The sequence below is a fragment of the Cinclus cinclus genome, chromosome 1 (assembly GCF_963662255.1).
Source record: "Cinclus cinclus chromosome 1, bCinCin1.1, whole genome shotgun sequence".
Classification (NCBI taxonomy): Eukaryota; Metazoa; Chordata; class Aves; order Passeriformes; family Cinclidae; genus Cinclus; species Cinclus cinclus.
In genome coordinates this window covers 67,861,870-67,875,319 of record NC_085046.1, presented here as the reverse complement: position 1 = coordinate 67,875,319, position 13,450 = coordinate 67,861,870, and the positions used below count along the sequence as shown (strand labels likewise).

The window sequence follows — 13,450 nt, the reverse complement described above, 5'->3', positions numbered from 1 at the left end:
CCTTTTTTAGAAGTCCTCAAAACAGCAATCCCTCTAACTTCCTCAAGGTCTACCTGTACTTAGATTGGTTTACCCCTGAGAGGGGACTCCCACGAGAGATCAATATTCTGATGTGAATGTAAGTCACAATACATACACAAGGCTTTTACAAGGTTATAAGTTTTCTAAATAACATGCAAGATAGCCATACGTCTCCTTTTCCTATTCAGTAAAAAAGAGAACCTCCACAAACGTTTTGCTCTGCAGCAGACATCACAAAGCAAGAAAGAAAAGAAGTTGCTCAAAGGTTAATACACTTCAGTGTGAGAAACTCAGTCTTCAAACCCTCCCTCAATGGGCACCACAGCAAACCAGACCGACAGGCATCAAAGCAAGATCACACAGTCAGATTAGAAACACAGCAGAAGTAATTTGCTCTGTGATCAAAACTGAAGAACTTATTTCTGCTTTCCCTCTCTTGACAGTATTTTTTATTTGTACTAAGACACACACACTTGCTGTTACCTTATTTGGAAAAGCCTCCTTGAAGTTTTGTTACAACAGCCACCTCTAAAAGCCATATTCATTTACACCCTGGGCTGAAACCCTTGGGACACCAAACACAGCAAAGCAGAAAATGTAAAGGGGCAAATGGCAGAGGGACGAATCTGCTCGAAAATGTGATCTTTCCTTGCTTCTGGAGCTTTCTTCAGCACAGAATGGTTAATGCTCCTAACTGTTTCAAGGAGCTACTGACCAGCCAGACTGATAAAACTTACTCTTTTCCATGTGGAAGTTTACACCCAGCATTTGCTTTATTGGATGTGACATACTGCCATGCTGAGTTGCTCGCTAGAAAGCAAGTCCTTCTCCTGTCCTTCAGACAGACCTCATCTGTACAGAACATCAGGTACTCACAGCTCTGGATGTATTACATAACTACTGTTACTATTTATGATAAAGCCCCAACCTCACTGGAGTAGCCATTAAACACATTCAACAAAAATAATAATAGTTCTTTATGATAGATAATTACAATATTTTAAATGCATTCACCAACACTCAGAAGTCTTTATTTTTAGGAAAGGTTACTGCATGCATCAAATGCTGTGTTTTACCCTAATCTCTTACATGAGAAAGACAAAGCCTCATTCTACCTCAGAATCACCTGTGCTGCTGGTAGCCTAAAAGTTATTTTCAATGCATGGTCTACTTTGGAATTTAATACTGCGGACAGAACCTGCCATTTGTAGTTTAGTCAGCAGAATGAACAGCAGCAAATCACTTGTGAAAACACAATCTTGTTCTCCATCAGGAGAGTTAAATGAAAGCCTAAGGAGTAACACTGCTCTGGAGACTCATGCAGGTGTAAACTGGAGAGCCATGCCACCTGAAGAGGAGTAAAATGTCTATTATACTTCCTGTGCCCTCAGATGCCAGAAATTAAGCTGATATGACAGCTCTGGGCTTTTGGCATCTGTTCCAATGTTGCACATCTCCGAAGCTAGCCTACATGCCAAGATGAAAAAGGTATTTGGAAAAACTGGCCAAAGCAGACCTCATTGCTGACAAGTTCTGTGAAATGACAAGTTCTGATTCAGCTGGGTTTCTGTTTAAATTTACCAAACCTTTTTCAAAGTCACTCCTACAACACCTTTTTCTTTGTTCCTCCTCCTTTTCAACCCCCAAAACCTTATGGGTATTTACTGTACATAAAATATATTTACTCTCCTACTGAAATACAAAACCAGTATTTATTTACATTTAATATCTCTATTTACTGTTTCCCAATTTCAGTTTGAAGCTTTCTTTTGTTTTCTGAAGGACAGGTATTATCCATCCTATGCTTTACATTTCTTCATCTGCATCTGTGCCTCTTTCTAAGTCAAGAGCTCTGAATTTTAATGTATGTTAAGGATTTCCATTGCTTTCTTAATCATATTCTTCCTGGTAGGCTACTGTTATTAAGTATTTGAAATTTTCAAACCCCATGTAAAGTAAATGCAACATGAACATGACAAAAGGATTTAAACTACCTCAAGGAAAATACCTAAAAATATCACCCCAAAGAGCTTTGAAATTTAAAAAACTTAAAATTAAAACCACCAATAAACACAGGAAAATGCCCCCAGTGGCTTCTAAATCCTAAGTCAGCTGATTTGAATTCAGTTTGTGGCTTTGCCACAGCTTCCAGCATAATTTTTGTAATTGCAGGTAAGGAACCAAACAAGTGAGAACTCATGATGTGGTAAAACAATTAAAAACTGATTACCTGGACTGCAACAGGCTAGGAGCAAGAGAAATGTATTCTAGCTGCCAGTCCAAGGATTTAGAAGTCTATGGGTAGTTCATGGATTCTCCGCAGAGACTTGATAAAGCTGTTTTACCAGGATATTTGTTCATTGTTTGATTATGCCACTCACTCCTGCTCTTCTACTGTGAATGAAGCATTTAAAAACTTTACTGTGTCTACACTTGTTTTAAATATAGGTAAATGGCTGGAGAGGTAAGAAAAATTCTCTGGGTATAATGTCAGTTCTATCCTTGCTGGAAAATGATGTCCAACTGTAATAAATAAAAATACATGGCACAAGTGAAAGCCCCAGCAAACTTCCAAGGGCAATCCTCTTATCTAAAAACTGTAAGTCTACAATTTTGTGGTAGAAAAAAATATATTTTTATAGAGAAATGGGTATTTGCCATTGTGAAGCTGGAAAAAAAAAAAGAGATAAAATTCAAAGAGCTTCTTAAGAAAAGCAGTAAAATAATCTGCGATTTTAAAACTTCCTTGCAGTGGCAAGCTTGATAAGAATAAACTGTATTAGAACTCCAACAGAATTGTCTGCCAGCAGGAAGACATGACTTGCCAATACCATACACATTCCTGAGCAGTAGCACAGTGCTGCCCCGTGTGTCCAAAGAGCTTTTCCAGCTATTCTTTCCTGTTGGCCTCAGAACTGCTGCCAACATAATGAAATATGTTACACAGCATTTTGCAACTTTCTTATATATTCATAAAAATTAGAATACATACGTATGACCTGTAACCCAAAATTAATACTAAGAAGAGTTTTCAAAACTAATCTTCTGTAAAGGCCAGCTTACAAGTGCTCTGCAGTGTAAACGCAACTTGTTCAGATAGCCAGAACATTTCTTAAAGTTTGGTAACTTCCTTCAGACAGTCAATTCCAATTTCAGAAACTCAAAACTGTGTAAATTGGTACCAGTCCTCCAATTACTCAACAAAATGCTTTCAGTTCAGAAGTACATACACCTTGGCAATTACTAATATAGGAATATCTGCTGTTTAAAGGATAAGCAGTCAATTCAAACCAGGTCTAGTAAACTAGGGTAGTACTTCTACCTTTAATTTTTTATAGCAACTATAACTGAAGTTGCCTGTCTTGCTAATATTTATTAAACATGCTTTAACATTTATGTTATTTTGATTAACAGAAAGTTTCCTTATGGCTATATTGTCATCAATTCATAGTCATATGAGTGCTGTATTAGTACACTGATGCAGTTTAATTTCCACTTCCATTCAAGTGTTACTCAAATTCTCAATACTGCCAATATAAGATACTGCTAATGAACACCTCAAGAAGGCACAGTACTTGGCTGCACACAACTGCACTGGCAACTTGGCTTGCTGAAAAATAAAAGATCCAGAAGAATTGTTCTTATTTTGCACAAGTTTCAGTACAAGACCACATTAATAACTTTGACTATGGAGAAATAAAGGCATATGAGACCAAAATCTTCCACTAAGTGTGACAAGGGCTTTTATCAAAGTATATTCATGAAGCATTCCATTAAGAGAAATGGAGCTAAAATTACTACAAGCAACAGATATTTCAAGGATTAGAATGTACTTTATGACATGCTGCAAACATGAAAAATGCTGTAAGTACTCAGTATTTATCATTACCAACGGGACCTTTCTAATTGAGGCTTCGTGCTTCAAGACCACATTCCTTTGCTCTACACATCTGAAGGGTACAGTAAGAGAGGTCAAGCCTGAGGAAAAACAACTCACACTGGAAAGAAAAGTTTATTTGTTCCCTTAAAAAACACAGATGACCAGACAACTGTAAAGGAGGCAGATCCACAAGGCCCTGTCTGAGCATTCACGGTACATCTTGTCTCCCTGACCAAGGTTTGTGCAAACCAGGATTCTCATCAGTTTGGATTATTTAAGGAGACAAATAAAAGCTATGAAATATTAAAATCCTTTCATTGAAGAGTACTGTAGTTGTGTGATGTTACAACCAGTAAAATTGTTAATAAAGGCTCAGAGCTGCCAAGAAAAACAAAATAATCCTTCTTAGCTGGACAACAAGATGACTGACGGTTTCTAGCTACAATATAAAACTGAGGAAACTGAGGAGAAAGCACTACAAAGGAATATGGAAGAATGAGACATCCTATAAACAAAAACAAGGCTTTAATCAGAGCACACACGTCTACTATAGCTTTTGAACTTCACTGTTATGTTTTCAGTTCAAAAACCGAGGGACAGAATGACATAAAGAAAACTTCAAAACAGTATTAGCCAATCTTCAAAGTTTTTTATAAGAGGCTTTTATAAATCTTGAATTTCAGCAGCAGCAGTACATTTCAGTACAAATTCTTCTACCACTAACATACTAACATTACTAACAGTAATAGAAACTCACAAATGAAATTGTATCAGCATAGGTGGGGAATGGCTGTTACGACAATCCTCAAACAACTTCAAGACTTCACCTCAAAACTTTTTTAAAACTTTCTATTTCACACTTATTTGTGACAATGCATTTCTCACAACACCCTTCACTACAGGAAGGATGTCACAAAATTTTGTTGTTTACACAGTAAACACAAGCAGAAAAATCTTTGCCAACAATGTTGAAAATTAATTGTTCCTTCCTTTAGCTGGGCTATAATAAAATTGAAACCAATAATAACCAGAGGGGAACTAAGCTGGAGATTAATGTTCGCCCATGCTTTTCAGCATTATAAAGCTACTTTTATAATACTCAAGCAAATTGTACAGTGACTGACATGAACAAAATGACAGTAATCTGTCACTACTTCACATTTCCCACTAGGCTGATTCAAATAGTTATTTATGAACCTTACACTTCAATGGTCACTTTGATGACTAAACCATAAATTAGAATGTAAAGTGAATATAAATTTGATTTTAAAGTAACAACAAATTGTCAGAAAGAGGGGTATTATTTAATTTCTACTGACATACTAGAAAAAAGTCAGCAATACCAAGATGAACCACATCATAATAAAGCCCAAACTTAGCAAAAAACTGTATGCTAGATCTCATGTTTGTTTCAGTGTTTCTGCACTTAAAAATAAAAGCACTTTATAATATGCTTGGTTAGTTTTAAATATAAAATTTTAATAATGTCAGATGACTTCATTACTTAGATCTTCAATTAAACAGAGGAAGAATGAACTTTTTCTATAGAGCATGATGAAATTCAACAGCAAGTACATATTAATGTGAACTTAGATGCCCGGGTTTTTAATAGTCCTGATGAAAAGCTTTTAAGACAGTGTTGCTATTTTTACAAAATGTATCTCTTGCTTTACAGATGGGAGTGAGATGACACCGAAACATAACAGAAGTTCTGCAAAACACAACAGTTTGCAATTTTTTAGGAAAAAAAAGCCTTTAGTACCAAAACAATCAACTCTTGCAGGGATGCATATAAAAATTATCTTGATAAAATAGTTTTCTTCTATCTGATTATTTTTTGTCAAAAATTTCCATTTCCTATTTTGTTACCATATAATAACATTTTATTATCCAATACACTTGAAAACATGTAAGATAAACCCTTCCAAAAATGAATGCAATGTGATTGTACTTTGTCTGGAAAATGTCTAGAAGTTCATCACTAAAGAGATATTTCAATGTAAGCTTCACTGTCTTAGCAGTGTTAAAAATGGGAAATGATGTCAGTATCTTTAATACTCCTTGCTTTTCAAGTGTATTTTTCCTGAAATTCTTACATGTGATGATAATGATCCAATTTAAAGCCAACTTTAGCAATTTGGTTTTTCAGGTTGGAGAAGTCTCTTAAATAGCTGATGTTTGAAACAAACATGCAAAACCCTGCAGGCTTACCAATATCTGAGGCCATTCTGAATTACTCTGCTATGTCCTAGTGACACAGTAACAAATGCATAACAGAAAGATGCTGACTGATGCTGAGGGGCAATTTTTAGGCTAAAAGAAAACTTCATAAAATGTGCAAGGCAAGAACCCCACCCTAGACAAGAGCCCAGCCCGTCAAGAGTCTGTTTTAGAGAAATAATATCTTTTTTTTAGGGTCTACAGAAACAAGGTCATATGGGCTTACACAGGACTTAAAAGAGGAAAGAGGAGTTTTATTTTAAAATCTGTGTGATATCTATCAGGACTCAGATCAGGAGAATCATGTTTTGATGAGAAAAAGTTGGAAAGACTTTATCTTAAGCAAGAATTAGAAGAGCTGAAAATGCCAATTATCACCTAGAGGTCTAAGAAAAAAAAATCCCAACATTCAAATGTAATTGCATTGGAACAATCCAATCCAAATTGCTTCTTAAATTAAAGAAACACTTAAATAAAAAAATAGCAGTGTTTGGGTTAAAAAAAGATAGCAAAACTATGGTAGCACAAAACAACACCTGTTCCTGGAATAAGTACCTAAATTCCTGGGAACTTGTACCTTAGTATCCATACTTAATTGTCAAATCAAAGGGCCCAGCTCCCTTCTAAAATAAGAATCCATCTAACTGACCTGCTAGTTGTTTAAAGAGTCACATTAAAACAAAGCACGGAGGTGCACATATTCATTCAGAGTTTAATAAAAGTACTACTGAGCCCTGACTGGTGCCAGCAAGCACAGATTTTTCAAGGAGGAGCAGCTTAAGCATTGCAAACGCCCACAGGGAGTTCAGGCATAGAAACTTGCTTTCTTCCAATTTTTAGTGGTCACTTCAGATAGACAGTGGGTAAGAATCAGAAGTTAAAAAGTTCAACCAAGCTATTTAATTTCTTGGTAACATAGTACCTAGTGGAAGGAAGAGTGATACTGTAAATGCTACTCAGACAAGGTTGAAGAAAACTTTGTGACTCACATTTTCCAAAGAAAAACCTATCAGCCTGTTTGGACACATTTAGTCAGCATTTACTTAATTGACTTCAAGATTTTCTTGTTCTGTTACTATTCTAACACTATTTGGACATAGGAAAAAAAGAACACAGAAGGAAGTGAGACGAAGTGAGTGTCAAAGTCACCCTTCTGAACCTATGGATGGGAGGACAAACAAATTGAGACCAAAACTGATGTTCATCTAGAAATGTTTTGAGCAATGAGCTATTTTTTTCCATCTCTAGTGGCATAAGACAGTTAAATGAGTAGTGGACAACTCCTATAAAAATGAGAGCAATATACATACCTGCCGTTGAATAACCTCTAGGTTTGCTTTGGCTTTATTCAGCAGTTCTTCTATTTTTTCAGAATCTGCTATGTTCTTGTTTTCTCTAAAGGCATCTCTTATCCTTCTGATGGCGTATGTTCTAAAGACAAACAATAAGAGGACATGTATTCATTGATGTGCCATGATTTATGTCATTTCAACATTCTTTAAAATGTTGATATAAAAAATAAAACACACCCCCCCACACATATATATTTTGCTCAGTTTTAGACATACATCTTTTTATTCAGTGTTTTCTCTTGCAGAGTTGAAGTAGTGACCAGATGTCACTAGCTGAAGTAGTGACCAGACCAGTCACCAGTAGTGACCAATAATTTTAAAAAAGTGGTTCTATTGGAGGTTACTCTAAAAAAAGTCATATTTCAAGTATCACTCTAGTCCTAACCACTTGCTTGTGCTGAAGCCATGCTGTTGGATGCCCAGCATGGAATACTGCAAAACTCAAGAACATAGGAAAAGGCTAAGGACCAGAAAATCACTCCCCAGATTATTTTGAATAATTTTGAATGTTTTGATTATTCTTAACCTGGATATTCTAAAGGTCACTGAGCTAGACACTAAATACAATATACATTTCTACTAGATGCAATGTTGCAATCTAGTGGTCAACAAAGGGAGATTGGTGGACCAATTAACACAAAAAGAGCTCCTTTCCCTCATCTTTTTGCTCTCCTGACAAGGTGTATTTCACCCCTCAGCCCAACACCTCCTCATCCATTTCCCCACGAAGAAGCAATAACAGGACATGATTTCTGCAAGCTAGAAGGGGTTATGATCTCTACTTCCAGAGACGAAGGTCCAAAGCTACAGCTTTCCCCAAATCCTGCCCTTTCTTTCCAACACAGTAAAGAACTTTCACACAATTTGTAGTGTACTGTCATCTTCCCTTCCCTCCCTCCCTAAACAGGGCCAAATTCCATATGAAAATAAAATTTTCAGATGGAGCAGTGGATACTTCCACTACATGGGTCCTTGGGAGGGCTGGAGAAATGCACTAAACCAATCTTGCTCATCTATCTTCCTCACGTTCTAATTCTGTACCACCACATCACATCAGTATCACTTTTACTACAGAAAGTAAAACCCTGCATTGTGGCACTGGAAGGAAACAAAAGGCTGCAAAAAGCCCCCACAATTAGTTTAATATTTCAACAACCCTTTCCAATCTCGCATAAAAGTGGAACACAAGAGACAAAATTGTCTGAAACAGTATCATAGAAAATCCAAGGACAGGACTGAAACGTGGAATTACTGGGGGAGGAGACTGATGAGAGAGGAAGAAGAGGACAGATGAATAGCCAGTGGCACTCCATTCCATTAGATGGTGCTATCCAGCTCCTAATTGCAGCTTTCGCCAGCCAAGCAGCGTATTTTGTCTTTGAGCTCATAAATAATACATTTCAATCACAGGAATCAGGATGGTTGTGGAGTGCCACTCTGCCGCCACTCTCCGGCAGATGGTGTGTGCTTTTAATTAGGGCCTGTTCACCTCTAATGTGACACCGGGGTGCGGGAGGGAGCGAGCCAGTGTGTGTTTGGATGTGTCAAGTTAATAGAATGTGTTAAGTATGGAAGCTCAATCTCATCTGCAGCTGTTGTCCTAGCAAAACATGAAGGGGAAGCTGATTATTTCTTCTAGAAAGGAAACAACCCCAAATCATTAATATGTAGTGTATTTCTGTTGCTTGATAACGGAGAGATTTCAAATCACCCTATATACATATGGAGGGTTAAACTGTCCAAAAGATACAATATTTTCTGAAAGAAAGGACAGATTTCCAAGAGACACGATGATAAAAATATATATATTTAGCTTAAAAGAGAAAAACAACAACAGCAAGTATCTATTAGTGGGTACAAGTCTTTCAAAATGCAATACAAACGAGTAAATGTTATCTACATTAAAAAAATATAGATGGGACAAAACCCAATTCTTGTTCAGTGTAACACCTACAGACTGGAAGTGTTTGTTTTATTTTGTACATATGGTGTGTTAATTGTTCCATTTTCTCTCTCTTCCTCTAATTGCATCCAACAATTGTTGAGAAAAAAAAGATATGCACATAGAAAAAAGACCAATTTTTATCTATAATCACAAAGTTGCACTGCTTTTACCTTCCTTTTCTTTTTACCTTCTAATTTTTTAAAACTTTAGGAGTTTTAACACCCACAGGAAGTTATTTTACGTAGGCTTTAACACAATCTTAATTCTACAGGTAAATCCATATCTCTCTAAGCACACTTCAAAGACTAGCTCTATAGCCTGGCACTACTCTTTACCAAAGTCACGCTGAGATTTAATGTGTCACTTAAAATAAGGATGAGTTCAATTCAGAGCTCAAATCCAATACTATAATGACTGCAAAGTATCCTTTCTTCCCAATTGAGAGGTGCCAGGGAAATATTTTACCAACATTCAAATTCTCTAAAATTATGTAAAAAGTGTTAAGTCAAGATATAAACAAACTGGAAGGCTTTTTTTTTGTCTGTGTGTGTGTTTTTTTTTTTCTTTTAAAGAACATCTTTTTATATGCAACAACAGTTGTGAGCAGTGTCAATTCAGCACCTCAACACTATATTTCAACAGTTTTTGAACTGAGAATGCATTAAAAGCTAGAACTACCATAAGAAATGCAATATTGCTTCAAATCTATGAAAAACAGCCTTTCTGAAAATCATGTGTGTAAGCAACACATAGTAAAGACATACATGTATGAGAATAACCTGTTCATTCAGACATGCATCTGTTGGGGTTTGTTTTTTGCAGAGCACTGCTACAGAGATCTTCTGGCTGATGAACAGACTGGTCTGCTGATCAGCCACTCTAATGGAGTGTATCTACAGTTCAATGAGCATAACACACCAAACCCAAACCTGTCACATTTGAAGGCACACCTAGAAATGCCAGTGGCTGCGAATGCATGGCTGTCTTCATGAACTTTACATAATCCTAAAAGAAGCACTATCTGCAGCCAGTGTGAGAGCTGAAAAGAAGACTGGCAAGTGAAGTGATGGCTGTACCTTACAGATGATTATTTACCCAAAGGGGCACAAAGGAACTGCACCAAGTTTAAGCCAATGTGAAGAGGAGCTACTGCAATTTTTCCACCCTGGCAGGCACAAACCGTCCCTCTGCCCCCTTCAGACCAGCACAGTCTGATATTTGGCTCCAGCTGAGCCAGTCCAGCTTGGGAAATGGAGAGAAGGCCAACCTACTACAAGAGTTAACTTCGTTTTTTGTTGTTTTGGGCTTTTTTTGCAGATGAGTGAGCTTCATCAGCTCTCCATGGAACTATATAAGCAACATCACTAAGGAGGAGGGAATAGAGCAGTACTGATTTTGATGGACAGAGTTTGCAATTGATTCCATCAGAAAGGCCAAGCGAGTCACACAGAGGGGACCTTTCAGTGAGAAGGTACCAAGCTAGCTCTCCAGAGAAACAGAACAGAACAGTATTGGATACAGTACACTCAAAGAGCTCCTACAGACCTGTGGGGAAAGCCTAGCTCCTAATGCAGTGGTATTAATTAGGAAACATAATTTAAATTAAGTCTTAAACTACATTTCACAATTCATTATTTCCCCCACCTCTTCTTTGAAAACAGTTATTGAAAAATGGCTGAAAGATGCAACAAGATATTTTGTTTTTATCTTCCAAGTGCACTGAAATTTGAATAGAGAACACCTTTGATTTTATCTTCTGCAAAGACTTCTCCAGTGACCTAGTGACAGCAGGACCTGTGACCTAGTGACAGCAGGACCCAAGCAAGAGTGTACAGTTGAATATATTCACTCAGCGGTCTCATACATATGCACACTCAAAACACCTCTTGTGAACCCTACTTACGTGGATCTGCCACACAATTAATTCCCAATTATATCAAAATAATGTCCTCAATGGGCAGTAGACTCGGTGTGATGGCTTCAGACCAAAGCCACTGCAGGTGGATGACTACACAAAGCAACAGATGCACATCAGCAGAAAACAGGAGTAGGTGGGGGTTAATACGAGAACAAGGTCAGGGCCAAAACATTATCACAGACTCTCAGGCAATGGGCATTGCCTGCTAATGTTATGAGACTATAGTGCTGCCAAATAATAGCAAAAACTAAAGAGAAAGCAGTCTTTGGCCCAATACTCTACCTTCAAAGAGTTCCTGTTTTCTTCCCTGAAGCACAATCAAAAGCCTAACGTGTACTCATAAAAATGAAGTCTTACAGGAAGCAAAATCTGAAACAATGACTGTTAATGAAAAATGAAATCACAATCCAGGTACTTCAGAAAATAATAACTGCTTGGGGATTTATCTATTTTATTTCAAAATGTTTACTTATGTCATGCCTGACCCAAAAAAAAAAAAAAAATCTTCGTGCTCTGGTAAATGAAAAGAAGCTGAAACATCACACAAACATATTTGGTTAAGTACACAGTTCCAAACTTTCAAAATAAACCTGGCCAAGCAATATTTTTCTCAGCACTGCTTTGCATTCGCCAGTATCGCACTACACTAAAGGTTTAAGTCATCTTTACAAGACATCTTTACAAACATGTTGACATCTTGGCTTTGTGCCTGTCAACAAATGCAACATATTAATAGGTCACATCATAGTCACAGGCACAACACTGCAGGACACAACGGCTACTACAAGTTTGTTGGCCATTGAGCACGCACATGAGGATAGGAAAGGACAGTTGTGGTACACAATCTATGCAAGCAAAACAGATCACAAGGGAAGGGGCCAGGTTAGAATATTCATATTCAAGACTTTTGGAATTCATCTAGAGTAAAATGCATTTCTCCTTATTAGCTTGAGTTGCATTCAACACATTAAGGCAAGCGAGCAGTAGCCGAGCTCTAGGAAGCCCACTGGGATTAACAGCTCTGGAATGAAGGATAGGATGCTTTTACTTAAAGACACAATGCGTAAAAGTGAGATACTCCTTTACAATGGAGTAGCATTACACCAAGTGAGGGACTCTTTTCATAGAAGATCAGCTTGCTTTTACTAAACTGTATTTTCTTAACCGCTGCTGCCTTCCAAGTAACATCTATTAACTTATGGTAGCAACGGGATGAATTTTCAGAATTTCCCATTATTACTAGCAAAATGAAGGCTAGATGAGGTTTGCCCAATTAAATTTTCAGAATTATGTATAATTTAAAAAGGTAAAGTTTTTATAACAAAAAAGCATCTGCAGAAAAATAATTTTAGCTCACAGTAAAGTTTTATTTGCATTAGTGAAGATGTGTTCATGTACAGAATTACTTCTGAGGGAATGCTTATTTACACATATGTATATATGTACACATGCATATTTCCATATATATGTGTATGTATGTATTTACAGTATTTTTTCCACTATAAAGGTCTTATTAAAACGCCAATTAAGGTGAAGTAAAAGCTGCATGCAATTACCATCTAAGACTAAATAAAGAAACACTTTACAACAGGTATGTGTTTGAGACTGAAAGATAGGTGCCTCACAGGGAAGTAGTTGTGACTGGTCTAATTTAAACCCAAGACCAAGAGAGGGGCATGGACACAACATTTTATCAACAAGTTGTTCCTCAAACTCCATCACTAGACACACTTTCAGCATTGCCACCTCAAGTTACAGCACAACAACAACTACATCTGCCTGTTTTCTAAAAAATCAAAGCAAAGCCCATTCTTGAAACCAGGATTTCTTTGGGGGAATCAGGGTGGTGGGAGGGATGTTGGGAAGAGAGGAAAGAAGAGTAAAGAAAAAGAAAGACTGGAACTTCTAGTTAACTCAATATTATTTCCATGAATTTTTTAACAAAGCACAGTCACTACACAGTCTTCACAAAAAGCCTACAGAAAGAAACCTACCAGCCACTATTCGGTTTCTCTGCTAACATACAAAACATGAATTCCAATGCAACTGCTAAGAAATATAGAATAGAACTGGAATAGAACAGCACTAGAGATAATTTATGAGAGAGGATTAAC

General features: G+C 37.0%; 1 protein-coding gene across 1 annotated transcript in view; it reads right to left on the bottom strand.

Annotated features, from left to right (window-relative positions):
* The window catches only part of LYRM4 (LYR motif containing 4), an 86,577-nt gene that overhangs the window by 57,767 nt on the left and 15,360 nt on the right, over nucleotides 1–13,450 (bottom strand). Inside the window, exon 2 of the mRNA XM_062491737.1 lies at nucleotides 7,432–7,552. Coding sequence (XP_062347721.1) covers nucleotides 7,432–7,552 — 121 coding nt within the window. The remainder of the gene's footprint in view (nucleotides 1–7,431; nucleotides 7,553–13,450) is intronic.